Source organism: Pristis pectinata, chromosome 26 (assembly GCF_009764475.1).
Source record: "Pristis pectinata isolate sPriPec2 chromosome 26, sPriPec2.1.pri, whole genome shotgun sequence".
Taxonomy (NCBI): Eukaryota; Metazoa; Chordata; class Chondrichthyes; order Rhinopristiformes; family Pristidae; genus Pristis; species Pristis pectinata.
The window spans coordinates 25,082,067-25,106,828 of NC_067430.1; the positions used below are offsets into that span (position 1 = coordinate 25,082,067).

Genomic DNA, 24,762 nt, shown 5'->3' on the forward strand with positions numbered 1-24,762 from the left:
CATAAATTTCATCACCATTACTCTGAAGTTTCATTTCTCTCAGTATATAATTAACACATCACAGAGGTTTAAAATTCTGCAGTTCAACTGTAAAACAAACCTTTGCACCTATAAAACAGCAAGCTTCAGGTTTTTAAAATTCCAGTCAATCACACACAACATGGCCAGCCAGTAACGTGCAGTAATATATTCAATGCAGTTTAAAATTATTTAACTAATTATGCTGCTTGATGTATATTCACAACAAGGTTCAGAACATCTCCTGACAAAAAAGCTTTGAGGTCAGGGAATTATAGATTTACTTTTGTGTACATATTTCCTATTAAGTTTTACCCACTTAAAATTTCTCATAGTCACCCTTCAAGCACAATAAAATTGAAAGGAAATACTAAAAGATTGCAATTGTAATCATGATGGACAAAGTACAGCTAGCTCTAACCATTCAACCTCAAGCAACAGAAGGCTCTTACCCACTCAAACACAAATACAGACTTATTCAGAGGGTAATTTCAATAAAACATTAGTCCTACATCTGGAAAATAGTCCATTAAAACACTTCTGAGTATTCTGAGCTATATTTGTTCATTTTCTTACATCTCTGCTGACTTTATAGCAGGAGACCAAATTCTACAATCCCTCAGAAATAATATATTTCTAACAAATTGTCCATTCCCACTATGTTTTAAGTACCTGTACAGCAGAATTAAATAGTGTAGCATAGAATATTAATGAAGACATATAGTTTCAAGCAACTGTGATAAAGATAAATCTAGTTATCAAGATATTACAAATAATTTTAAAACCTATAGGATAAAAATAGAACACATTGTATTTACTGAATAAGTCAGACAACATCTATAGTGAAAGAAACATAGGGTTAATGTTTTACGTGAATGACCTATTGTCAGAAATGGAATTTGCTTTTAGTATGTCAATGGTGGGAGTTGGAGGGGTCTAGTGACCATTTTGTTTTTAAACTGTTGTCTGCTGAGGTTGACTGTTGTTTGTGAAAGACTAGCATCTAAATCTAGTTTAAATTCTAGGCACGGCCACTCTTTACTGAGTTTATGCATCAAGTTATAAGGAGTATCAAGTATTGATTTTGGCTCAGAGGTACCAAGTCTGATTCAGACAAGCGCATAATATTGTCTGATATTACTGAGGGTGGGTCGCAGTCAGATGCCCTCTAACATGCATCCAAGAGATCCCACAGCTCTACTAGCACAGCAACTGTTCAGTTCTCCACTACAATAGATAAAGGTCTCATTTATTTCTTATTTTTTCAATGAAACCTTTCTTTATACAAATTAGTTGCCAGGTTTTCCTACCTTGGGAGTAACTGCACCTTTAAAAGTGTTGCATTTTCTGTGAAGGGCTTTGGAAGGCTAGAAATGCAGTACATAATTGTGAGTTTGTTCTTTATTTTTCTGGACCTTGTGATCTAAGTAGATATTATCTGCAGCAATAAAAATGGGTATTACAATTTAGTTAAGAATGGATGTGAAGAAGCCATGTCCCTCACTAGTTGCTTCCACAGTTGGACATTTCATGATATGAACTACTGAGACTCAATCATCCAAGAGTAAAAGAAGAAGATTGCGGAAATATTTCTTAAAGTGTATGGTTTTGGGCAAACATTAAGGAAAAGAATTTACAATTCTTTAATGCTGCTTTCAATCACAGGACATTTCGTTTCCTAATGGCACTATACAAAATCTAAGCAAGCACCTCAGAGAATTGTCAAGGAAAAAAATGGTGAGAAAAATAAATCAGATATTCCTGGCAATGCATGCACACAATTTCAGTAGATAGTGGACCACAACTAGATCAGCAAAATGAGAATCACTTGACCCTTGCATTCACTGTATTTTCCCATAGTTTTCACTGTATCCCACAGCCCCCACATTTAGAAATGAATATTTGAAAATAATACAAGAGCTGATAGATTCAGTGTGCTGCCTGATCTTTTTGTGAATCTTCTGTGTTCTTAATCACAGGTTACATAAAACCCACCCGGCTATATATGAGAAAAGGAACATCCCCTACAGATAGTAAATTTCTCATTGAAGTACAGGAAAACCATTGTGAAACCGGATTGCAGGGTACTCTATACAAGTCACATTTTTTTGAAGTTATGCTGAGTGTCTTTAATACATTTTTCACAAGAAGACTAAGGGTAGGGGGGCGGGGGTGGAGACTGAAGCTGGTAGAAGATCAGCCTTGTGCCAAGATGGAGCAATGGCTGCTAAATTTTCCTGTGCACTCTCTACTGTAAGAAGAATGATTTATCAGTATTCTGCAGCAGAGTTATAACAAGAACAGTTAAAGCAACTTCCTTGAAAGAAATCTTTTACAGCCATCCAATGCATTAGTATTTTTAATTTAATATACATGGCAGTTTTACTGCAAAAAAATATACACAGGTTTATACCAAAACCACAAAATAATAAGCATTTTTTAAAAGGAATTTTAATTCATCCAAAAGTGGGGAAAAAAGTACCTTAAAATGAGCAAGCTAATTTATGATGCGTGATACAACTGTGCATTATTCCGAATAGGAATTGGCTATAATTTTCTAAATAGCCATGCAAAAACTAACATGTGTTTTACATATATTTGGTTGGTTTTGTTAGTTTCCATAACACCTTAAGTTCAATTTCTTTTAATTCATTTAAGCTTCAAATAATGCCACATCCCTCAAAAAGAAAGACAAGAACATTTCTCATGGTAAAGGTATGTGAAACTAAGTAATCTACAGTCAGTCCTAAATCCAAGTTTTCAAATTTCAGATTAGTCATTGGTAGTGTCTTCGTTTTCAGATATTGTGGATTCTACATGGCTATCAGATTTCTTCTTTCCTTTCCCAGCATTGAGCGCTTTCTTCTCTTTTTGCTCAGCATTACTGGCAGCAAGTTCATTACATTTCTCTGTAATGAAGTTTTGCTGGAAAAGAAGGATATTGTACATTAATTAATGAGCTTCATGTTCATTAAAAAACATGCTGCAGTGTCAAGTTCGCTGAGTAGTCTAACTATCTCTCACAGCTTTGTGTGGATTTTCACAAAGTTAGTGTTTCAAGTCAGTTTCTCTCTGGCCTAGTTATCATTCAAAAGGTCCACCGTGTCTTAGTATCTTCAAGAGAGGAAAGCTATCCCTTAGTATCATTTTATTAGTAAATTGGGTGATTGATGAGATGTGACAAATGCTGTTCCCCCAGAATGCTGTACTTCAGTTTGAATTTGATAGTATTCAAACTGAAGTACAGTTTGAATACTATCAAATGACTTGGAGGAAGGAATGGAGTGAGATATATCTGGTAGACAATACCATATAGTAAAGTTCACTCTACCAGTACAGTATACTTTAAAATTACCCAATAAAGGCATTATACAAAAATGATACATGAATATCACTTTTAACATCTTATTAAGAGCAGGACTGCATAGTAAATTGCCATTTTGTAAAAATGGTAGCACTATTGTGGAGGATGTGGAGTGTGTTAAGTCTGTCATCATGCATTCGCTACTGAGACAATAATGTTTTCAGTGGGTTGGCCTTGTTAACTGAGTGGAAGATAGCCATATTCTCAAGGTCACTCTATGGTGAACTAGCCAATGGGTCATGATCTGCCAGATCTGCTACAGAGGTAAATGTAAGCGAGATGTGAAGATGCTAGGCATCAACATTGAGAACTGGGAGGTATCCACCTACGATGGATGCTCTTGGGGCTGACTGTTCTGGAGGGCATCAAAAGAGGAGAAGTGAAAAGGAAGTTTACTGATGTATTAAAGATCTTAATCATTTAGATTAATGATCTAAAACTTTGATTCCAGAGCAAGGGAAACTAATAATAACATGAATTCCTCAGCTGACACCAAAAAGAAAATTACACAGGAGACCATATTAGTAGTAAATATCCCCAAGAGATTCCAACTTGAGTAACTTAAAGTTGATTTAAAAAGCTGCAGAAGTCTCTGATTAAGAATAGACAAAGTGTTAAGAAAATAGAAGCACTGTGTGGTATTTTACTAAATCATACAGAACAGAAGCTCCAGTAGTTTATGGTGAACTAAATCAATCTCAGTAATCGAGTAGGTGGGTGTGTCAATTGGTTTCAGTCCACAACTAGAAAGAAAAAGAAACTCAAGGTTCCTTTTCCCTATTCCAGTTGGAAAATGGTGGATGTCCAGTTGGTTACATACAGATGTTAGACCAGGATAATATAAAGACCAGATGGCAGTCCTTCCTTAGAGAAGAATATTTAGATAGATGAGATGAGGAAGAGATGCCAGCAAGAATCAATGCCTTTGAATGAGCAGCAGGAGGGAAAGAAAGCAGAATGATGATTGTAAGTATACCTTATACAAATGATTAAATATTCTATGTAATACTGATGTTTCAATCCTGATGAGAGCTTCTGAGATAGCTCCAGTGCAATTTAACTAGTCTAATGTTAAATGGAATCCCTGGAGCTTAACCGAATTATCTTTATGTCCATTACATTTTACCTTTGAATTTTTATCTCAAGATTTTAAATAAATTCAGGGCAACACCTGTATATGATCTTAAGAAGTTCTGGTATTCTGAATGCCTTTTCTTCACTGTAAGGGTGTTCCATTAACAACACTTTTGAGTATTTTTAATCGTGAAGGTAAAGTTTTAACACAATTATAACATTCATTATAAATATAAATAAAGGTGCATCTTCACCAGTGCTTTGCTCCTCCTTGCTAGCAGTTTCACATCATCAGTATTAATGGTGGTCCGCTTGCCATGTCTGCAGGAAGATATTAAAATTAACTACCCCATCAGTTCGACATTAAATCTTAAAATTTGAATGAGTGTGTCTTTCAGGGGGAAAATGCTTAAAACATTAGGAATCTTCATGAGTAATTTTATGACATGTTTCACATTTTGCTTCAAGTACATAATCTAGGTTCCAGTACAGTACTAAATGCTGTACTGTTCACAGTTATCTTTCAAAAGAAATGCTGCAAGGTTCTTTGGTTCAAGTACATAATCTAGGTTCCAGTACAGTACTAAATGCTGCACAGTTCTCTTTCAGAAGAAATGCTGCAAGGTTCTGTGTTGTTCCAGTGGTTCAAATTGTTATGGAGTCATACAAAGATACAAGAACTATTTACAGTATGTTGCTCCAAGCAATATTTCTCAATTAATCAACAACACTTTAAAGTAGTTGTTTTTGTTTCATCTTATGAAAAATAATTGCTATCTTTGCCTACATACATAACAGCAAATCAAATGTAAAGCACATTATATAAATTAATTTTTTAATTTTTTTTTAAAAAATTATTTACAGCGTGGTAACAGGCCCTTCCGGCCCAACGAGTCCGCGCCGCCCATTTTAAACCCAAATTAACCTACCCGAATGTCTTTGCAATGTGGGAGGAAACCGGAGCACCTGGAAGAAACCCACGCAGACATGGGAGAGCATACAAACTCCTTACATATGGCGGCGGGAATCAAAACCCGATCGCTGGTGTTGTAATAGCGTCAGTAATAACCAATATCTGCTGTGGTAGCAGCAATAAGGATCCAATTTGGTACAGAAGTACTGATGAAATCCCATTATTAAAAACCGTTTAACAAGCCACCAATCTGCTGCTTTTTAAATTAATTTAATAGTTTCTTCAATGATGAATGTATTTGGGTACCTTGCAACAAGTCCAAGGTGGCTTGATAAAACACAGAGAAAAAGGAGCAAGTTGTTTTCATTTTTTCAGCCTCCTGCAATTTTTTTTGCATGTGATGACAATTAGAACCACAGTCTGACTGTACATCATCAATGGAAATTATCTTGCTCTCCCCTTCCCACCAGTAGAAGATAACTAAGTTGGGATTTACATTTACACATATAAGATTAATTTAAATTGTAATCCTATGATTAAAGATTTTTACTTGATGAAGAGTCTGTTCATTCCCAGGATACTGCAAGATTTTCTTTTGATAGGATGTTCCCTTCTTAGGCAGACCCTCTAGATCGAGTTGTGTGTGTGCTGAGGTGGCAGATGAAGTCAATGAGGAACCTACAGGCTTTTAAGGTGAGAGGGGTAAAGTTTAAAGGAGATGTGTGGGGCATTTTTGTTTTACGCAGGGAGTGGTAGATGCCTGGAATGCACTGCCAGGGGTGCTGGTGGAAGTAGGTATGATAGTGGCATTTAAGAGGCTTTTACATAGGCACATGAATATGCGGGGAATGGAGGGATATTGATCACGTGCAAGCATAAGGGATTAGTTTAATTTGGCATCATGTTCGGCACAGACATCGTGAGCCAAAGGGCCTGTTCCTTTGCATTACAGTTCTATGGTGCAAGAGATGTTAGATAGGGCAAGTGGTGGGTAGTTTAGTAGGTGAAATCTTCCTCCTTCTGTTTATGCTGAGCTTCTATGTGCTCTCAATATCATTCCAAATGATCCTTCTCCACTTTGAACAATCACGAGTTGGGGATTCCCGGCAGTCTACGGAGATGCTGCATTTTTGTCAAGGAGATTTCAAGGACATCCGTGGATCTTTTCCTCTGTCCACCTTAGACAGAGCATTGTTTCTGAAGCCTGGTATTGGGCATATGAACAACATGGCTTGCCCAATGGAGCCAGCTGAGTTTAATGCTGGGGATGTTGATGTGGATGTTAGCTCACATTCTCCCACTGAATTTGACAGGATACAATATAGCTGACACTGTAGTTCAGCAGTTTGTGTACCCTGACCTGTTTCCATTGCCACATTGCAAATTTTGAAGTGAGAGAAAATGAAATTGCCATCTGATAAAGGAAACACAACTTTCTGAGGGTCTTGCTTAAACTAATTATTGTTGGCAGCACGGTGTCTCACAGCTCCAGAGACTTAGGTTCAATCCTGACCTCAGGTGCTGTCTGTCTGAAGTTAGCAAGTCCTTTCCATGGGTTTCCTCCAGGCACTTCAGTTTCCTCCCACATCCCAAAGACATGCTAGTGGGTGGATTAGCTATTGTAAATTACCCCTTAGTGTAAGTTAACTGCAAAAAATGGGGTGCTACTGGGCATATGTGAGAGAGAAATAGATTGCAGGGGTACAGGGAAATAAGGAGAGGGGGAATGGGACTAATGGGATTGTTCCCTCAAAGCTGGCATGGACCAAATCACCGAATGGCTAGTTTCTGTGTCGTTATAAGTATAAGCTTTCCTTAACTAATAATAAGGGCAAACAAAGATTAGAAAGAACAATAACAAGGTTATGGTGCTATCCAAGGAAGAAAATACCTCTTGGTTATTTTGCTTATGTCTACTGTTTACATATATTGCGTGCATTTGGACTTGGTTAAATACAAGTAAATGCAGAATCCAATAAACTATATTTCATTAAACCATCATTACTTACTTTGCAAATCGTTCAAGGTCCTTGGCAAAATTCTCTGAAAAACAATAAGAGGTTAAGTAAAAATAAACCACATTAGATCTTTTGTACATCATGTAGTACGGATTTAGATGTTTCTGTGCTGTGTATTCCACACAATATGTAATGTTAATTTTTCCTTTTCTCCCAGTCTTTAAAATCAAGTCCAGTTGAAGTCACCAAGCACTCTTTGACTGACGATAGCAAATGCAGAACTATCAATTTTTATCAGTACTGTCTGGGCCCTCCTGTCATCTATGGTACTGTTTGACACAAGTCTACTCATACGTGCACTAAACTATCAGGTTGCCACTATAATGAGTTATTGTTAATATTTGAAAAACTACTTCTTACAATTTCTCTTCCTGCCCAATTTACCAATGCTAGACTATTTCCTTTTTTCGTTCAAATTACCAATATTTTAAATATCTCCTTTATGCCAATTAAATGAGGTATCCTTCTTAAATTAGAGCTTAACATTTTACACACAAATGATCCACAAATTTTAATTAATAAGTTACATACCAAAAAATGCTAATGTTAAATAAGACTAATGAATATTACCCACTGAAAATACAAATAATGCAACTTCTACTTATGATAGTGAATATTACAATTTGAACCAACTGAACAGTTCATGAAACTGATTCACGATTATAAACTACTAATCTTTTAAAAAATGAAATTATAGGAAAACAGTGCACTATGGCCATCAAGGAGCTGGGTTACAATAAAACACAAACTGGAAAACAAGCAGGCTACATTGAATGGCAATATCCACTAACTTCTTCAGTGATCAGATTAACAGGGTAAGACAATTCAAGGCAATGTAGACAAGAAAATAGGAAGAGGAGTAGGCCACCAGGCCTGTCAAGTCTACCCTACCATTCAAGATATTCATGTCTGATCTATGCTAGCCTCAACTCCTTTTCTGTGCCAGTTCCCCATTGCCCCCAATTCCTTGATCTTTCAAATATTCATTTGTTTCCACCTTAAATATATCTACTGATCTGGCCTCCACACCAGGGAACAGAGTTTCAGAGATTCATTACCCTGAGGAAAGAATTTTTTATGCATCTCAGTTTTAAATGACCAGCTCTTTATTTTAGTCGCTACGTCCCCTTGTTCATGACTTCCCCACTAGTGAAAACATGCCAAGATCTATCCTGTCAAGTCTCCTCAGGATCTTATATGTTCGTATAAGGTCACCCCTCATTCTTCTAAATTCCAAGGAAAACAGACCCAAACTGTCTAACCTCTCTTGATGGGACAACCCTCTCATCCCAGGAATTAACCTGGTGAATCTCCCTGGTTCCCATGCATCAACTCTCTCTGTCACATCCTCAAAGAATTTGAGCAAATAAACATGTTGAATAGGTTTAATTATGTTCAGCTTTCCCAAATGATTGATTATTTCCTCTTTGATTATTGACTCTAGCATCTTGCCAACAATTAAACTAACTGCCCTGTAGTTCCCACCTTCTGTCTTCCTCTGAAAAAGGCAGTCATGTTGGCTGTATTCCAATCTTCAGCTACCCTCCTGGAATTAACCAAGTTTTGAAAAATTTCAACCGATGGGTCCACTGCCTCTACAGCTTTTCCTTTAACACTCTTAGGTGCAAGCCATCTGCTCCTGACAATTTGTCTCCCTTTAGCCCCGTGAGTTTCTCCAATATTTTATCCCTTGTAATTGGGATTTTTACAAGATCCCCCCTGTTATTTGAAATTAGCCTATCTGTTATCTTTGGAATATATACAGTGTCCTCCACACTGTTACAAAAAATTAATTTAATATATTTTGCCATTTCTTTGTACCTCACTTAGAATTGCTGGTAACTTAATGCTGTGTGAACTATATCTTACAAATCTGATAGATTTTTAAAAAAACACTCCACCCATTCTTTGTTTTACTTTTATCTATGACAGTGAAACAGTGATGTCCTTGAAGATCCACAGGATGTAACATTCTCTCAATATGCATTGTCACATATGTTCAAAATATAACACCTTAGTAATAGGTGCAAAGTAAGAAATTCATGAATTGTTGCAAGATCCTCAGTTAACAGAAAAAATAAATTGCATTAGGCAAAGGAAGTAACATATTGGGCTTGAAACAATGTCCTTTCTCCATTTTGTGTTATACTTGATATTGAACTAGTTCACCTTTCATAAGCATAAGTAGAAGCAGGAGTAGGCCATCCAGCTCTTCAAGCATGCTCTGCCATTCATTAAGAACATGGCTGATCTTTCACCTCTGCATTATTTTCTAGCATTACCTTCACATCCTGCAATTCTCCTATTGGCGAAAAATTTCTGTTCTGAATGAAAACGACAACTGAGACTCCACAGCTTTCAAGGGAGGAGAATTTCAAAAGTTCACAATCCTCTGAGTGAAGAAATTTATTCTCATCTCAGTATTCAACAGCCTACCCCTCGTTCTCAAATTATGACCCTGGTTCCAGACTGCTCAGCCAACGGAAACAGACCTGTAAAATGGTTGTTTTTAGTTCCTTCCTGCATACAGCCTGTCAAGCCCTTTAAGAAATTTGTTAGTTTCTCCAGTCATTCTTCCAAATTCTAGAGAAAACAGTCCCAGTCCACTTAATCTCTCCTTACAGCAAACCTCTCCAACCCTAGAACCAGTGCAATGAATCTTCTTTGCACTCCTTTCATTTTAGGTACATCTTGGATAAGGAGACCACAACTGTATACATTTCTCCTGGTGCAGTCTCAGCAAGGTTCCAGAGAATTTCACTAAGATTTTATAGATTATAGTATTCTCTCGAAATGCTATAATTTATAATGCACATTTGTTCAAAATATAACCCCTGTAATAAGATATCCTTAATTGCAATAAGACATGCTTACTCCTGTATTCAAATCTTCTCAAAATTAAGGCCAACATACCTTTTGCCCTCCTGAAGGTTTGCTGCACCTACATTTTAGCTTTTAGCGACTTGTGTAAAAACACACCTAGATCCCGTTGAACACCATTTAATAAATCCTCGATTTTACTGGAACGTGAACCAAAGTGAATGACATCATATTTTTCTACAAATCTCTCAATGTCTCCTAATACTTTCAACCTTTGCAAATATTTGAAAATCAAATAATACTGACTTCTTGCCATTTATCAGTACCTGACTTTTTGAGGTGGTAACAAAGTGTACTGATGAAGGGCAGTGCAGAAGATGTGGTTTACATGGACTTCAGCAAGGCCTTCGACAAGGTCCCAAATGGGAGACAGGTCCAAAAGGTTAGGACTCCATAGGATCCAGGGCAAATTGGCAAATTTGACCCAAAATTGGCTTGACAATAAGACACAGAAGTGATAGTAGAGGGTTGTTTTTCTGATTGGATGCCTTTGATTAGCAGTGTTCCACAGAGACCTTGTTGTTTGTAATATATGTGAATGATTAGGATGTGGATGTAGATGGCAACATCAATAAGTCTGTGGATGACATGAAGACTGGTGGAGTTGCTGATAGTGTGGAGGGTAGTCTTAAGCTACAGGGTGATATCAGTGCAATGGTGAAATGGGCTGGGAAATGGAAGATGTAGTTTAATCCAGATAAATGTGAGGTATTTTGGGAGTAGTAACGAGGCCAGGACATATACCATTAATGGTAAGGTCCTAGAGAGTACTGAGGAACAGAGGGACATCGGTGTGCGAGTCCAGAGACCCTTGAAGATGGCAACGCAGGTAGATAATGTAGTTAAGAAGGCATATAGGATGCTGGCCTTTAGTAGTCAGGGCACTGAATACCAGAGCAGTGAGGTTATGCTCCAACTTTATAAAACATTGGTCAGACCTCAGCTGGAGTACTGCGTGCATTTCTGGTCAACACACTATAGGAAAGTTGTGATAGCACTGGAGAGAGTGCAGAGGAGATTTGCCAGGATGTGCTTGGAATAGATTATCTTAGTCATGAGGAGCCTGGAGCGGAGGAAGTTAAGGGGGGGGGACATGATTGAGGTAAATAAAATTATGAATACGGGCTAGGTAGACTGCAGGAATCTCTTCTCCTTAACAGAGGTGAATAAAACTACAGATTTAGGGTATGGAGTAAGAATTTAGAAGGGATCTGAGAGGGACATTCTCCACCCAGAGAGTGGTGAGTACCTGAAATGCACTGCTGGATAGAGTGTTGAAAGCAGTTGCTAACAGCATTTAAGAGATGTCCAGATGAGCATTTGAATTGCCTGTTTTTGTGCTGCATGACTCCTATGAAGACATTTCTTCTTAGACAGTCTCTCTGAAGCCAGCAATGACTTCTTCCACTTCAATTCTGTGGATTCTGAGGTGTCTGATGAGGTCAATGTGAGAAGCACACAGTCTTCCACAAATGGGGCAGCTGGGTGGATAGTTAATGAGAAAGTTTCTCTTTCAGGAATCTGGTATCAGACACGTGAATGATGTGCATTTCTGAATAGAGATGAGTGTAAAAAGGGCCTCAGTGCTGGGGATATTAGCATGGGAAAGGGCACTAAAGATGGTTCACATCTCTCCAGTAGGTTTAGGAGATTCTGTGGAGGCAGCATTTGTGGTATTTTCCCAGTTCCTTGCAGTAGGTAGTCCAGGTCTCAGTATATAAGAGGGCAGGGATCACTGTTCTTCAGTAAACTGTGAATTATGTGCCAAGTTAGGGGTCCTGATTTTCAGACACCCTTTTCCTAGAGCGACCAAGGGCTGTGCTAGTGGACTAAAGGTGATGGTGAATGTTTCCCTTCTTTAACAGAGGCAATTCCTGACATATGAGAAGTGGTCCCCATTTCCAGGACCATGCCATGAAATGGTATTGTTAGACAGTGGTGATGCCTGGTGGGGGAGAAGGTCAGTAGAGGACCTTTACCTGGCAAAAATTGAGTGCAAGGCCCATCCTCTGGTATACTTCAGTAAATGTGTCAGCAACACTTGGAGCTCAGCTTCCGAGCATGTGCATTTGAAGGTCAACTAATGAGGTTGAGGTGAACTTGGTCCTGGAGTGTAGTTGAATAGTTTCCCATTAGCTTTTAAGATTAGCCCCAGTCCCATGGAAGTTTGTTGGGGACAAGGTGCAGCATTGGAACAGGAAAGATTGAAAATGGTGTCAGGACCATTGTGTGACATTGGCCTTCACTGAGATTAGCTCTGTTGTAGACTCTTGGTTAGCACTGTAGCTTGTATTAACCAACACAAGTCTGAACTTTGATAAACAGTACTTCTAAAGGTACCTTGATTCCTATTATTTCCGAATGATCTAGTAATAAAAAGTAGTATAGTACATTGGTACTGTGATACGTTCCTTCAAACGCAAGTAATTCCTTCTCATTACAAGTTTGTGATTTTATACATACTATAAGCTCTGTTCCCAGTCTAAATTAAACCTTTCTACACATGCTCAGCAAAGTTAAGGTTCATAATTCAGTGACTGATTCAAAGACAGAGATTTCTAACTGTGATTTTTTAAGGGTCTGGTAGAAGGAGATACTTGTAAGTTAACGATTTTAAACTGCCAACATAGCATTGAGTCATACAGCACAAGAGGCCATTAAGGCCCATCGTGTCTGTGTAGGTTCTTTGACATCTTCATTGTTTTCTTTTCCTCCTTTAAGCAAGTGATATTTTATAGTGGAAAACTTAAATGGCTAATTTGCTGGAGGCAGAGGTAGATCTAGGTGTGAAGCCAAAACATGAAATGACTCATACGTATCCTCAAAGCAATCCAAAAAGTTAAAAAAAATAATTAGAAGTGTAGACCTGAAGTCATAAAGGAAACTATGCAATACCACAAGCATTGAAGAGCTAATCCATCTATTACTGTTCCCATACCATTACCCCTGCAGTTCGACCTCCCCCTCCAACTGCCAACACTCTCCTGGTCTCCACCACCAAGAATCTATCAATAGTCCTTTCCTATTTGTCAATTGCACACTGCTCCTTCACAGACATCATCTAAAAACATGGCTAAATTTCATATCCATCTTAATGAGATCTAGTTCCAACCCATCATCATCATCTCACTCCATTCTTCTATTGCTTCCAATTTTTTGTAGGATTGCCACATAATTGGTTTATTTATAAACTTATTTCAAAAGCATTGTAGAACTTACTTATATAAGGAACACCAGTCAGGAAGTTAAAACAAAAGCCAAATTTTCTTTTCTGATTTTAAAAACTCTCTAATTATTTTCTCTACCAAATTAATTCCAAGGCAAGCAAAAAAATGATATGATCTCATTATTGAGCATTAAGATTTTATCACTTCCTGAAATGCTATGGGTGGTCAGCTTGCATGCTTCACTTTCTGTAAATTAATTCTTTTTGGGTGTTACTGAACTGATTAAACAGCTTCCAAAGTAAAAATCTTTATAGCTGTGATTAATCTTTGAAACTGAAATGACTACAAAATTGTGAGTGAGAAATTAACAGGTTTCTTTAGCTTGCATGAGTAAATTTAACCTTACAAAGCAGTAGTTTACAGAAATGAAATGGCTGTTTTTTTTCTAAGAAAAACATAGAACTTGAAAGGAGCACTGGAACTTGGAGCAAGATATGATCATCCAGATTAAGAAAGGAAAACATGCTGTAAAATAGTGAATTGACATGCTAATATCAGTTTATGAGAGAATAAAGTCAATTAGCATTAGTTAATCCCCAAGAAAGAAATTGATGAGAATAATTTTGATCCAGAAAATATTTTACAAAGGTATCTGATTAAAATCAAATGGGCCAAATATAAACAGAGAAAATTATTTAATTAGAAGGTTCAAGAGGTTTTAGGCAAAAAAAAGTGTTTATAGAAGAGAGAAAGGATTTAATTTTGTTTAATTTTTGTTTATACTAAATATGGGAACTGAACTAAACTAAACTAGAAAAACTGGAATAAACTATTTTACAGGGAAATCAAGAATTAATCCACCAACATACAGTATATGGGCTTCTTCAACTCTGGCTTTAATCATTCCTGATATAATTAACACCACCAACTGTTGGAAAGGATGCAAGCTCTAGAATTCCCTCTGTAAACTCCTTTAACTCTTCAGCCTCTTTTCTGCTTTATTAACCATTTAGAAGGTTGAGGATTTTAGTTCAGACTCAAGATGTGGAAATTACATAATGAGTTGATATTCACATGAGGCAATGTTCATCTGTTAACATTATTTTGAAATTTTATTTGGTGTATTGTCTCCTGATCTTACACCCCACTCCTCAGCTTTCAAACAATTCTCCCAGGCAGCTCCACTTCAGAAATCTTCCTTTCAATGTCCCCAAACACTAGAAAGCACTTCTCATACACAAGGATATCACAACTATTCCCAATGTTCCAGAACCCAAATATTTCCTCTCTACTGCCCCAGATGCCTAAGATCCACTGAACTGTGCCTCAGAGGTAGCACATTTAACCAAAAACTCAAAAGGTTATGCTTTGTCCCATGCCAGAGACAGCCTAGGCACATGGTGCACAACACATGGTCTGTGGACACATCCGACCTCAGGGCTGGGTCTGTCGGTCCACAGTCATCATCCCTGCTTCTGTCCAATCTGGTTGCTCACCATGCCAAATCCACTGACAATTGGCTTGCAGTCACCAGGAATTCCCAGGACAACCTCAACTCCTTGAAAGGAGCAGCTCATGACATCACCAGGGGGCTGCAGCTGAAGATCCAGAAAGGACTCTATTTCTTCACCACCCCCCTCCCCTGGAATGTGAAATCCTTCGATTTAACTTCCCTGACCCCCTCCTCCCAAATGTTACTCTTGTTAGAGATAGGCATATGTATCCCCAGATAAACCGAAAGTGGGGATAGAAAGGGAAGAACTGCCCTTAAACATAATTAACATTTCAAAGTCTCTACCTCTGTTCTGTCATAGGGTTTTCAACCTGAAACGTTAACTCTGTTTCTCTTTCCTTAGATGATGCTTTACCTGGTGTTCAGCATTTTCTGTTTTTGTTTCAGATTTCCAGCACCTGCAGTTTTTTTATTCTCAATGTAGGGAGGAAATGCGTCCAACTTTCTAACTAGGAAATTGGAAATTATACCCTCTGTGGAAGCTGATTTTTCTGAATGGCGTGGGATGTTGCCTTAAGGATGTACAGTTTATCTCTCCTTCAAGGGCTCTACGTGATCCTAGTGACCACTGGTTATGAGTGGGCCAAACTCTTTCTCTTCAGTCATCAAAGGCAGCCTCAAGAGTCTTTAAAAATAAGCCCAGGATTCACTGGAAAACAAGATACATGGAATGTTGCAAATTTGAAATATGACAGAAAATTCTGAAAACACTCAGCACATCAGCATCTGTAGAGAAAAAGAGAATTAACACTTCAGGTCAACCATCTTTCAGAAGGCCTTTGATAAAATGCCACACAAAAGGTTATTAAAAATATTAGAATATATTGTGAGAATATAATGCTTTTTGTTGGGGGGGGGGGGGAAAGGGGGATTAGGAAGAGAGGCATTGTCCTACAGAGGAGAGAGGAGATCTCATTGAAACATAAAATTCTCACAGAACTTCACAGGGTAGATGCAGAGATGATGTTTCCCTGGCTGCGGGTGTGTGGCTCCAGGGGTCACAGTCTCAAAATAAGAAGTTGGCATCCTGAATTGAGATAACAGAAATCTCTTCACTCAAAGGGTACTGAAGCTTAGAAGTTTTCTAAGAGATCTGAGGAGGCTCAGTCACTGACTACATACAGGAGAGTGATTCATAGATTTTTGGATATTAATGAAATCAAGGGATTGGGGATTGAGATAAGAGGCCAGCCATAATTTTGTTGAATAGTGGAGTCAGTGTGAAAGGCCAAAAGGCCTACTCCTGCTTCTGTTTCTTATGTTCATGCTATGCTCTGATATAAAGTCATTTACCTGAAAATCATAAAATGGTACAGCATGGAAGCAGGACATTTGACCCAACTCGTCCACCCAATCAGTGGAGACCCATCGCCTAGCACTTGGTCAATAGACCTCTATGCCTAAGCAATTCAAGTGCTCATCTAGATACTTTTTAAATGTTGCCAGTGACCTAGTTGCAACCACTCTTTCAGGCAGTGCATTCCAGGTACTTACCACTCTCTGGGTGAAGAAGGTCACTCTTATCTTCCCTCCAAGTCTCTTCCCCCTTACCTTAAACCTACGTCCTCTAGTATTACTTACCTCTGATATTGGGAAAAGTTTCCTGCAGTCTACCATCTATACTCCTCAATTTTATTTACCTCGTTCCAAACTATCAACAATTCTGCCAATTTTGGTGTTATCTGTGAACTTACTGATCTTGTCTCTCACATCTATATCCAAGTCATTGGCATATTTTACAAATAACAAGCGTCCTAGCACTGATCCTTATGGGACACCACTAGTCACAGACATCCAGTTGTAAAAAAAATCCTCTACCATCACCTTCTGTCCCCTACTGCCAAGCCAATTTTGGATCCAGTTTGCCAACTTGCCCTGCATTGATCCCATGGGCCCTAACCTTTTGAACCATTCCCCCATGTGGGACCTTGTCAAAAGGTTTTATTAAAATCCATGTAAGTCACATCTACTACCCTCCCCTCATTGATACACTTTGTTACCTCTTCAAAGAATTCAATCAAGTTGGTCAGACAAGATCTGCCCTTGACAAATCCATGTTGACTATCTCTGGTGAGTTCCTGCCTTTACAAGTAATCATTGATATTCTCTCCCTCAGAATTTTTTCTCAGTACCTTCCTTCCCACTGATGTTAGGCTCACATGTCTATTGTTACTAGATTCTTCCCTGCTTTAAGGGCAATTTAGAATCAACCATTGAAATTGAAGCTTTATAATCACTTCTATAAATGCCAGCTTACTTCCAATTATTTTTAACTGAACTCGAACCACCACAGTGGGATCTGCATTCTCCGGGTTATCCATTTATTAGCAGCAATATTACTTGACATAAAGTTACTCCAGTAAAACCTTCAACTGACTGGGAAGTAAGTGGGGGGATGGGACTGACGGGAATGTTTGGTGAACTGGCATGAACTTGATGGGCACAATGATCTCCTTCAATGTCATAAGAAAATATGAGAAAAACACATTTAGAACAAAAGTGCTGATTGAATGTAACTGCAGAGTTCCTTAGGAGATAATTAGGTGGCAAAGTGATTGTTATCTGTTTTGTCATAACATCATTTCCCCACAAAGACCTTTGATAAAATCTCTCCAGCTTAATTTATAAATGTGTCTCTTTAGCATTGTTGGACACATGTAACATTGCTAAAACAGATAAAAAAAAATATGGTTACTTTGCCTCATAAAAAATTATCAATGTTTAAATCATACATGACTACAAGCAGCAGAGATATGAAATGGATCTCTGGACATCGCATATTTTTTTCTTAAATAAATGAAATAAACTGCAATTTCTAAGCATGAAACCATCTGAATTTTAGAAATTAGCAGATAACATCAAATTTCCGTGCAGCTACAACTAAAAGATCATTAAGCTCACAATAAAACCACAAACATTCTTTGTGATATTTGGAACATTTTGCAGGCAATCATTTATTTAAAGACTGACATCACTTTGCACCAACCCTTTCAGTACAAAGGGCATATCGCTCAGTTAATTGAATCATAGACACTATTCATCGTTCTTAATTAAAAGGAGACTTCAAAAAGGTGAAGCATTTTGTTAGAGTGAGAGAGTGGAGAACAGAGAAGAACATGTGAACCCAGACTGTACTTTTTAAAAATCTCGTAGTTTTATAGTCAACTTTACAGATACCAGCTGATACCAGATTTAGATTCTCCAGTTGCCGTGGTGAGATTCAAACAGATGTCTCTGGATCAATTGCCCAGACCTCTTGTGTGTCTATTCAGTAATTTAACAACGGTGGAGCCTATAATTAAGATATGAATCCTGCATAAAAACCTAATTTCAGTGAAGCTGACCAAGAAGCAACCAGACTGTTGATAAAAACCCACTTCATCAATAACATCCTTTAGGAATGGAAACTGATCAAGTCTATTCGTGGCTCTAGATCCACAATATGCCATTGGCTCTTTATTACCCTTTGAAATGACCTGTTAAGTCAGTCATTTCAATGGCAATTAGTATTCAGATTGACAGCAGTACCCAGATTTCATAACTGAGGGGTTATAATGTTGCCAACAAAATACTGCAAGACTGAGGCCTGGGAAAATTTCAGAATTCAGCAAAGGAGGAACTATGCTCTGTTAAGGAAAAATGAAGTAAAATACTAGAGTAGTCTGACAAGAAACAAAATGACAATATTAAAGCTTCTATAGATGTGAGAAAAGGAAAACATTAGATAAAGCTAATGTTGACCTCTTTCAGATTTGAGACTGAAGAAATTATATTGGGAAATAAGGAAACGATATAGAAATTAAACACGTTTTCTGTCCATCTTCAAAAAAGATCCACAAGAAGTCCAGGAACCAGGTTTAGAGTAAATAAAAAGTTCAAAGAAATTAGCACAAATAAAAAAATCATTAATATCAAAATTTCCATCATTCTCTTGCTTAAGGGTTACAATTTACTAAAGTCATGGAAAAGACTAGTTAATTTCAGTTAAGTGTAGGTAAACCCATTTCATCTTCTTTAGTTTTCGGGTCAAAATACGGCATTTTGAAAACAACTTGTCTACTATTTTTCTCAACTGAATTATGACACAAAGCACAAGGACAGAGAGAATTGAAATAGAAAAAATTTATGTCAAAAGAGCAAATTTTTTTAATGAACATTCTTAAAGGTACATACCACACTGTCTGAAGGTTGTTTCTGATATGGCTGCAATGGTTTGCTTATTGAACTCTATTTGTTTATCTTCCCCAATCTCCTCACAAAGACATCCAACAGTGTAGTGAACAGCAGCACGTAGCCTCTATAAGAGAAAAATCCTTTTAAGAATCCCCTTTTAAACACAGGACAATTGTCTTAATTTATGTTTCTTTGTTCTGTCCATTTGATGTATTTGTATTTAAGTTGCAAACATAGAACAAAGGACAGTTAAATAAGCACAATAAATTAAGGCAATCATGACTAATAAAACATGTGGAAGAAGTGAGGAGGAAAGATGGATCTGCAATGGAGTCAGCACAAGTCAGTAAAGGCTAAAACTGACAGGATGTCGCAAATACAGCAAAGAGGTTACTAAACTAAAGGAAAGAGGAATGTTTATGAATATTATTTGTAATGACTTCCAGAAGATGTTTTATAAGGTCCCTCCCATAAGAATGTTAGCTAAGGTTGAAACTCATGGAAAGATGGTAGTTTATTGAGCTGTCAAAGAAACTGGCTATGCAACAGGATAGAGAGAGTACAGATAAAGGCCAAGTAATGCAAAGGCCAAGTACTCAACTGCCAGGAAGTTGTCATAGAGTCATAGAGCTATATAGCACAACTATGATGCTCTGTGCTGACTACGATGCCTATCTATGCTAATCTCAATCTTGAAGGCTAACATCAGAACATGGCGATGAGGATGCATACAGGAGTGAGACAGATCGGCTGGTTGAGTGGTGTCGCAACCACCTTGCACTCAACATCAGCAAGACCAAGGAATTGATTGTGAACTTCAGGAAGGTGAAGTCGGGAGAACACACACCAGTCCTCATTGAGGGGTCAGCGGGGGAAAGGGTAAGCAGATTCAAGTTCCTGGGCGTCAACATCTCAGAGGATCTACCCTGGGCCCAACACATTGATGCAATCACAAAGAAGGCACACCAGCAGCTCTACTTCATTAGGAGTTTGAGGAGATTTGGTATGTCACCAAAGACTGTTGCAAATTTCTATAGATGTACAGTGGAGAGCATTCTGACTGGTTGCATCACTGCCTGGTATGGAGGCTCCAATATGCAGGATCCAAAGAGGCTGCAGAGTGTTGTAGACTCAGCCAGCTCCATTACGGGCACAACACTCCCCACCATCGAGGGCATCAAGAGGCGGTACCTCAAGAAGGCAGCATCCATCATTAACGACCCTCACCATCTGGGACATGCCTTCTTCTCATTACTGCCATTAGGGAGGAGGTACAGGAGCCTGAAGACCCACACTCAACGTTTCAGGAACAGTTTCTTCCTCTCCCGCACCCCCCATCAGATTTCTGAATGGTCCATGCACTCTACCTCATTATTCCACTTTTGCACAATTTTATTTATTTACTGGTAATTTTTACATCTTGCATTGTACTGCTGCCGCAAAACAACAAATTTCACAACATACGTCAGTGATGATAAACCTGATTCTGATTCCTTCAGGAGGGTGATCCCTTGCAAGGCATCAGGACCTGATGTCGTACCTAGCCGAGTGCTAAAAACCTGCACTGACCAACTGGCTGGAGTGTTTAGGGACATCTTCAACCTCTCAATTCTGCGGTCTGAAATTCTCACCTGCTTCAAGATAGCATCGACTTTACCGGTGCCCAAGAAGAGCAGGGTAAGCTGCCTCAATGACTACCATCATAGATCTTGCATTGGGAAATGAGCCTGGCCAGGTGATTGGGGTTTTAGCGGGAGAGCACATTGGAAACAGTGATCACAACTTAAGTTGTAAGATAGTTATGGATAAGTCTGGACTTCAGGGGAAAGTGCTAAATTGGTGGAAAGTAAATTACAACATCGTTAGGCAGGAGCAACAAACAACCTGCTGGAGGAACTCAGCAGGTCGAGCAGCATCTGTGGGAGGAAAGGAATTGTCAGTGTTTCAAGTCAAAACCCTGCATCAGGACAATTCCTTTCCTCCCACAGATGCTGCTCGACCCACTGAGTTTGTCCAGCAGATTGCTTATTGCACCAGATTCCAGCATCTGCAACCTCTTGTGTCTCTATTATTAGGCAGGAGCTGGGTAGAGTAAATTGGGAGCAGCCGTTATTGCGTAAGTCCACATCTGACATGTGGAAGTCGTTTAAAGACAAGCTGATTAGAATTCAGCACCAGCATGTACCAGTGAGGAAGAAAATCAAGGATGGCAAGGTTTGGGAACCTTGGATGACAAGTGATGCCGTAAATTTAGTCAAAATGAAAAAGGAAGCATAGGTAAGGTTAAGGAAGCTGAAATCAGACAGGACCCGTCAGGAATTGAAAGAAAGCAGTAAAGAACTCAAACAGGGAATTAAGACGGCCAAAATGGGCCATGAAATGTCCTTGGCAAGTAGGATTGAGGAAAATCCCAAGGCATTTTATGCATACATTAAGAACAAGAGGATAGCTAGGGTGAGGATAGGACTAGTCAAGGACAGAGGGAATTTATGTCTGGAGTGAGAGGAAGTGGGCAGGATAATAAATGAGTAATTTGCATTGGCTTTCACATAGAGGATAATGAGATCAGTATGGGGCATGCTAATATTCTAGGGCATGTTGACATCAAGGAGGAGGTGCTGATTCTCTTCAAGAACATCAAGCTGGATAAGCCCCCAGGGCCTGATGGGATCTATCCTAGGTTATTAAGAGAGGCAAGATAGGAGATTGCTGGGGAGGTGCAAATGATTAATCAGGGTAGGGATGTTGCCTACATGGACTTCAGTAAGGCATTTGATAAGGTCCCTCACGGACGGCTGATCCAAACATTAAGACATATGGGATCCATGGTGACTTGGTACATTGCATTCAAAACTGGCTTGCCATAGAAGACATGGTGGTAGTGGAGGGGTGTGACCAGTGGAGTTCTGCAGGGATCAGTGCTGGGACCTCTGTTGTGTGTATATATGTGTGTGTATATATGTATGTGAATATATATAAATAAGTAAAAATTATTTGGACAAAAATGTAGATGGGCTGAATAGTAAATTTGCAGATGACACAAAAATTGGTGGAGTTGTGGATGGTAAAGAAGGTTATCAAAGGATACAGCAGGATGTAGATCAGTTGAAGATATGGGCAGAGAAATAGCAGATGGAGTTTAATCCAGACAAGTGTGAGGTGTTGCACTTTGGGAGGTCAAATGTAGCGGGAGAGTACACAGTCAATGGCAGGAATCATTGATGTACAGAGGTACCTTGCATTGCAAATCCATAGCTCCTTGAAAGTAGCAACACAAGTAAATAAGGTGGTAAAGAAGGCGTGCAGCTTATTTGTCTTCATCAGTCAGGGCATTGAATATAAAACTCAGGAAGTCATGTTGCAGCTGTATAAGACTTTGGTTAGACCATATTTGGAGTATTACGTGCAGTTTTGGTCACCACATTACAGAAAGAATGTGGACACCTTGAAGAGGGTGCAGAAGACGTTCACCTGGATGTTGCCTGGATTACAGAGTATTAGCTATAGGGAGAGGTTGGACAAACTTGGATTGTTTTCTCTGGAGTGTCAGTAATTTGAGGGGAGACGTGATAGAAGTTTATAAAATTATGAAAAGCATAGATAGGATAGATAGACAGAGGCTTTCTTCCCCAGGGTGGAAATGTCAAATACTAGAGGGCTTAGCTTTAAGGTGAGAGGGGGAAAGTTTCAGGGAGATGTGCAAGGAAAGTTTAAAGGGGATGTACAAGGAAGGTTTTTCTTTTACACATAATGGTGGGTGCCTGGATCGTGCTGCCGGGGCTGGAACGGGTGAGATAGTGACGTTTAAGAGGCTTTTAGACTGGCACATATACATACAGGCAATGGAGGAATATAGATTATGTGCAGGCAGGTGGGATTAGTTTAATTTGGCATTATATCAGCACAGACACAGTGGGCCGAAGGACCTGTTCCTCTGCCGTACTGTTCCATATTCCATTAAGCCATAGTAGACTGCAGATACTGTAGTAGTCCCAAAGCTCCTCTACGACTATCTGAAGGGTCTTTAACAGAAGCTCATTGGCTATCTGGCTTTCAACCTGTTGCTACTGGAGAAAACAAAATGAAGAACCAAATTTTATAACATATTGAATTTTGCATTTGGATCATGTGTTAGTATTTCTCCTTCCAATGAAGTGAGGGTGAGACCAAGCACAACAGAACAATGTAAAACATAACAGATATATTTTCTACTGTATACAAGAACCATCAGGCAGAAGATACAAAAGCCTTAAAACACATACCACTAGGCTCAAGGTCAGCTTCTATCCTGCTGTTATAAGACTATTGAATGGACCCTCACATACAATAAAATGAACTCTTGACCTCACAATCTACTTCATTCACCTTATTGTCTGCCTGCACTGCACTTTCTCTGTAATGTAACACTATATTCTACATCCTGGTATTGCTTCTCCCTTGTACTACCTCAATGTGATGAAATGATATTTATGGATGATGGCATGCAAAACAAAGTTTTTCACTGTACCTTGGTACATGTGACAGTAATAAATCAATTTACTAACAGGCAGATATGTTGTACATAAATTCCCAAAGTTCCAGCTGCAAATTCTGCAGAATTATTTAAGTAAAACAATTAGGCACATGAATGTGCAGAGAAGAGGGATATGGGTCATGTGCAGGCAGAAAAGATTAGTTTCATTGGGCATCATTAGCTTAATTAGTTTGGCACAACATCTTAGGCTGAAGGGTCTGTTCCTGTGCTGTTCTACCTTCTAATAAGAATTTGGTAAAATAAACACTTGAGTGGCAGCAAGATGAGGATTGTTGACTGTTGGTGACAGGTTGAATGGGAGGACTGACTGAACCGGAGCATTCATGGATGAGCTTGACCCTGAGCTCCAGGAGGTAAGGAGACACCAGACACTGCAGATGCTGGAGTCTGGAGCAACACACAATCTGCTGGAGGAACTCAGCGGGTCGAGCAGCATGTAGGCGGGGCGGAACTGTCGACGTTTCGGGTCGAAACCCTGCATCAATCCCTTTTCCTTCACAGATGCTACCCGACCCGCTGAGTTTCTCCAGCAGATCGTTGCCGCAGGAGGCAAGGGTGCCGGTGGTCATCCATCCCCCACTTTACTGATTCTTTTTAACTGCAAACTCTTACCGGAATGGACGAGACTGCAAATGAATTGTTTGAGCGCACCGACTGTTTACTCCAATGGGAGTTCTCGTCGCGCCAGACGGATGCCCTACAGCCATGCGGGGGTTTCGGGAGAGAGGGGAAGGGGCGGGCTGGGCCAGGTCGGCGCCTACCTGAGAGGACGCGGTCCGTTGCTCGGCGCCGACCTCCGCCATGACGCGCGCTCCGGCCGTTTGAGGTTTCCCGCCGGTGGAGTCGGACGGTGTCCCCGAGCGGACAATCCGAGCGCGTTGGCCTCTCCCAGCGCACTGCCCCCAACCCCCCAGCCTGCTCACAATCCCTCAGCACTGGAGAGGCGCCTTCACAAATATTACTCGAGGTTTATTCAATGTTCTTCGCATAATTCTTATCATTAATGTGTAATCTTGTGCTCCTAATTAATCAAGCTGTTTAAAATATTACCCTCCGTTGAAAAATGTAACGATACTTGGACAAGTAGATGGACTGGAATTGGTTTATT

At 39.2% G+C, this 24,762-nt stretch overlaps 1 protein-coding gene across 1 annotated transcript; it reads right to left on the reverse strand.

Annotated features, from left to right (window-relative positions):
- Positions 1-2,020: 2,020 nt before the first annotated feature.
- On the reverse strand, positions 2,021-24,550 carry cenps (centromere protein S). The gene is made up of 5 exons (XM_052039295.1): positions 24,416-24,550; positions 19,121-19,244; positions 7,379-7,412; positions 4,711-4,777; positions 2,021-2,943 (listed from the first exon to the last, which is right to left on the reverse strand). The coding sequence occupies exons 1-5, from the start codon at positions 24,455-24,457 to the stop codon at positions 2,791-2,793; spliced, it is 420 nt and encodes a 139-aa protein (XP_051895255.1). The 5' UTR covers positions 24,458-24,550; the 3' UTR covers positions 2,021-2,790.
- Between the last annotated feature and the right edge of the window lie 212 nt (positions 24,551-24,762).

Excerpts from the sequence above, each read along its gene's own strand:
- cenps (XM_052039295.1), bottom strand. The coding sequence starts at position 24,457 with ATGGCGGAGGTCGGCGCCGAGCAACGGACCGCGTCCTCTCAG. Across the intron at positions 7,413-19,120 it reads AACAACCTTCAGACAGTGTG|AGAATTTTGCCAAGGACCTT; the intron begins GTATGTACCTTT and ends ATTGTTTTTCAG. Across the intron at positions 4,778-7,378 it reads GACCTTGAACGATTTGCAAA|ACATGGCAAGCGGACCACCA; the intron begins GTAAGTAATGAT and ends ATCTTCCTGCAG.